Raw genomic sequence first — 3,779 nt, forward strand, 5'->3', positions numbered from 1 at the left:
TCCGTCACATCTGACGCGGCCGACGGCGAGTTCGTCTGCTGAGTTCGAGATTTCTTGTCGGCCGTTATGGCCATGGCGGCGGCCGCGGCAGCACTGGCGGCCGACGTCGTCCACGAAGATACATCCTGGAAATCCTCCCACGAGGTTTTTTCCAGGCAGGCCACGATGCGAGAAGCAATGCTCATCTGGGACAGCTCCTTCACGGGCACAGCGTTGAACATGGACGAGAAGTTGCTCCCATTTGTGACGTTGGCCACCGACTCGCTCTGGCCGCAGAAAGTCACTGAGAACATCATGGCCATCATCATAGCCAGGTTCTTCTTGGCCGCGTGGATCTCGTGATGCGACTGTGTCTGCGCCTCAATCTTCTGACGCTGCTCCTCCTCGGCCAAAGCGGCCGCCACGGGGTCTTCACTGATCGGGGTCAGGCCGTACGCGGCCAAAGGAGATTCGTCCAGGTCGCACAGCAGGTCCTCGCCCACCATGGCCTCGTCCATGTCTTCCAGACAGGCGGCCCAGTCAACGGCCGGCTCATTGGGAACCATAACGGACTCAGCGTGTGCAACCTTCTCGAGAGGAACAGGTTCCGCCTTGATCTGTGGCTCCTGCTCGATGCTTTCCTTGCGGCCGAGTTTCTGCTTAAGCTGCTCGCTCTCGACGGCCATTGCCGCAAGCTGGTCCTGCAGAGCCTTAAGCTCCTTCTCCTTGGCCTGCAGCTGGTCTTCCAGCTGCCCCACGTACGCTTTTTTGCGCTCACGGTGGAGCTGTGCCGACATGCGGTTGCGAATGAGGCGACGCTTCTTCTTAGCCTCCTTCGAGTCCGGGTCCAAGTGCTCCAGCTGCGCCTCCATAGCGCGCAGACGCTCCTCACCGCTAGGGTCCAGAGCAGCCTCTGTCTTGAGCTTTTTGCTGGCACTGGCGTGGGTCACATCGGCCGCCTCGAGCGGCTTGCGCTTGTCGCGGCGCGCGTTCACGCGGGCCATGCGTTGAGCCTTGCCCGAGTCCGAGTCGGAAGCGGACGAGGACGTCGACGGGGACGACGGGGGCTCGAGCTTGATGAGTCGCTCGCAGGCTGACACGGAGGGGGCCGCGGCCGACGGCGGCAGGCGGATCTGGTCCACGGGCTGCACAGCCTCCGTCGTAGTTTTCCGCTGCTGAGCGCCGTTGGCGCTAGCGGTATTTTGCCAAATAGTGCGGATAAAATCGGTCATGTTCGACGCTTTCTCTTTTATGCGTGAATGGAAAAGTGTTCTAAAGCGACAGGGAGCGATGAGAGCAAGTAGTTAGTGAGCTGTACTGTAATAAGACAGGCCGTTTCGTCTTGGGGGAGACGCGGGTGCCGTTGGATGAGTGAGCCGAGGGCAAACATACCTTAGCTTCCAAAGTGCGGGGTGATCCCTTCCTATCGGTGTTGCTTCTTATTTGAGGGGCTTACCTCCTCCGATTCCTTTTCCCTTTTGACCTCTGGATTTGGCCGGCGCTTTGATGTGCGTGCGAGGTGCACAGTGCGAAGCATTTAAAAAACCTCACTTCAAGCCCCGGTTATGCTACCGATCTTTGGTGTACCCCACACAATCCCCACACGTTCCTTCTGGAATCGAGGTTTTTCAGAAAGATACATGCTGACTTCTTCGACGTTTACCTCAAAGATCGCCAATGGCTGGCCACCGTCTGGCAGTCGTAAGATGGCAATGCAGGCTGTGATCTCCTCCATATGCCCGGTTCATCGAACACCTTGATGCGATGGCTACCGCTTGGCATGCAGAGACTCTCTGAGAGAGAGAGAGCTGTGCTGCGGCCTCTGTCGCGATCAGCCCCGTCTTTCACAAGAATCTTCCTGCTGCGCTCAGGAGTGATGTTTGTTGCGTTGTCAAGCCCCAGTACGGTCGTGCGATTGTGTGACAATTTCCGCGATTCGGCAACGGTCCGAATGGCACTCAAAAGTTTACTTTAGAGATGGCGTGCTGCGCTCGCTTCCATCCAGATGGTGCGTTCCGTTAGGAGCTTCGGCGATTATGGACACCACTGCGCCAGCACCGTGAGCACACGCATAGGTGAGCTGAAGGGTACTCGCACTGTTATAAATAACCTCGCAGAGCGCTGGGGAGCAACTTGCTCAGCAAAGTCCTTCTCGTTCAGGAAGCCGCTCGCAACACACCGAGGGCGTCGCAGCTCAGGTTTGCCGCTTTGTTGCCTGGCTGTCACCATCTTGGTGTGGCACGACGAAACGATCATGACCCGCACAAATTGCTCGAATGTGACAACAACGTTGCTTCATGAAGTCGTCTGGATGGTCTCATTCCTCCGCGCCATTTGCTAGGCAGCACCCTACAGTAAGAGCAGTTTAAAAGTTTGTATCTCGTCAATTGACAGCAGCAGCGCGAACCACCGCTGCGCCCAAACTCGTATCTTGCGGATGGATACTTGCACGACAGCTTCGTTGCCGCCAGCGGGATTTCCAGCCTCAACTTGTGCCGCGGACGGGGCGGCAGTGGACAATGCTGCATCGTCAATGCGGGTCAGTGACCCGGTCACGCTCCTTTGTCTGATTTATCCTGGGGCAAAGATTATTCTACGAGTAACTGTCGAGTTCGATTGCCATAGCTCGAGAGATCTTGTAACAACATCAAGAGCGGCGTGCAGGTGCAGCATTCTCCATGCGCTGTGGCAACGGAGCAAGTCGATGCTCGATCGTCCAAAATAGCGGAGCCGAAGCCATCTCGTTGTGCAACGCAGAAAATCCGCTCGTCGAATATAAAGTGCCCGACGAACCCTTACCGGTCCTTGCAATCTGCGCGATGGTGTCCTACGGCAAACTGGTACATACAGACGTGCGACTTGTTTCGCAACTCACCGAGTAAGAAAAGATAAGGCCATCTTATGAAGGTATCGAGCAGTTATGGGGCCAGAAAGTTTCGAAACCAACAACGTTCTTTCGCGTCACCTTTCACGCGCCTAGGCAAGCTCGCTACGCCATCATAACCAATGTACATTCCAGTACATGTACAGTCGCCCTTACTTGAGACGATACTATTATAAGCGCTTCTTCTACATTGTAGTTCTACATTGCAGAAGCAGCACTTAGTATCGTGTAGTTCTACATTGTAGAAGCAGCACTTAGTATCGTCTCAAGTAAGAGCGACTGTGCATGTACTGTGTTGCACTGCAACGTCAAGCTGGCTTTTTATCCTAGTAAAGGTGTGAGCATATCATAGGACGTCACTCTAACCGATGGTGTTTACCACACAACCTGCGTCTGCCACACCACTTTTGCCGGCCTTTTCGTTCAAAACGGGCGTGTGCGTGGAATCCGGCGTACACTCGGTACGTGGAGGGGATGCCTCCCTCTCAGTCTTAAAGCGCGCCTGGGAGCTACGGCGCTTCTTCCATTTCCCACAATGCACTCTTATTCCTGCTAACCTGAAAATCCCGCCAATTTTCTGCCAGACAGTGAAGCTAACTGCCACACGTTCGGGAGCTACCGAGATATCAGCAGCTACTGCGCCATCGACCCAGCAGAATCCAGCTACAGCGCAGCCTGTAACAGCCCAGCCAGTGCGCCGATGGAAACTACAGCAGATGGACAACCTTCCAGCGAGGATATGGTGCGTAGTGACCCAACTGCCAGCTGTTGAAGCTGCCCGATGCCACGATTGTCATTGGCAGCATTAGATAACACCGTTTTGACTCTAATTGCGCTTGTTGCAGCCAGCCACGTCACCTCCGCAGGGAGCGACGACCAACCCATTCAAGTCTGCGCTGCACAAGTTCGCGCAGAA

General features: G+C 55.4%; 1 protein-coding gene across 1 annotated transcript in view; it reads right to left on the reverse strand.

Annotated features, from left to right (window-relative positions):
• The window catches only part of PITG_09279 (bZIP transcription factor, putative), a gene marked incomplete at both ends in the record, with an annotated part of 2,459 nt that extends 1,010 nt beyond the window's left edge, over positions 1-1,449 (reverse strand). Inside the window, 3 exons of the mRNA XM_002903518.1 lie at positions 9-180; positions 436-1,251; positions 1,372-1,449. Coding sequence (XP_002903564.1) covers positions 9-180; positions 436-1,211 — 948 coding nt within the window. The remainder of the gene's footprint in view (positions 1-8; positions 181-435; positions 1,252-1,371) is intronic.
• Between the last annotated feature and the right edge of the window lie 2,330 nt (positions 1,450-3,779).

Source organism: Phytophthora infestans, genomic scaffold, assembly GCF_000142945.1.
Source record: "Phytophthora infestans T30-4 supercont1.14 genomic scaffold, whole genome shotgun sequence".
NCBI lineage: Eukaryota > Oomycota > Peronosporomycetes > Peronosporales > Peronosporaceae > Phytophthora > Phytophthora infestans.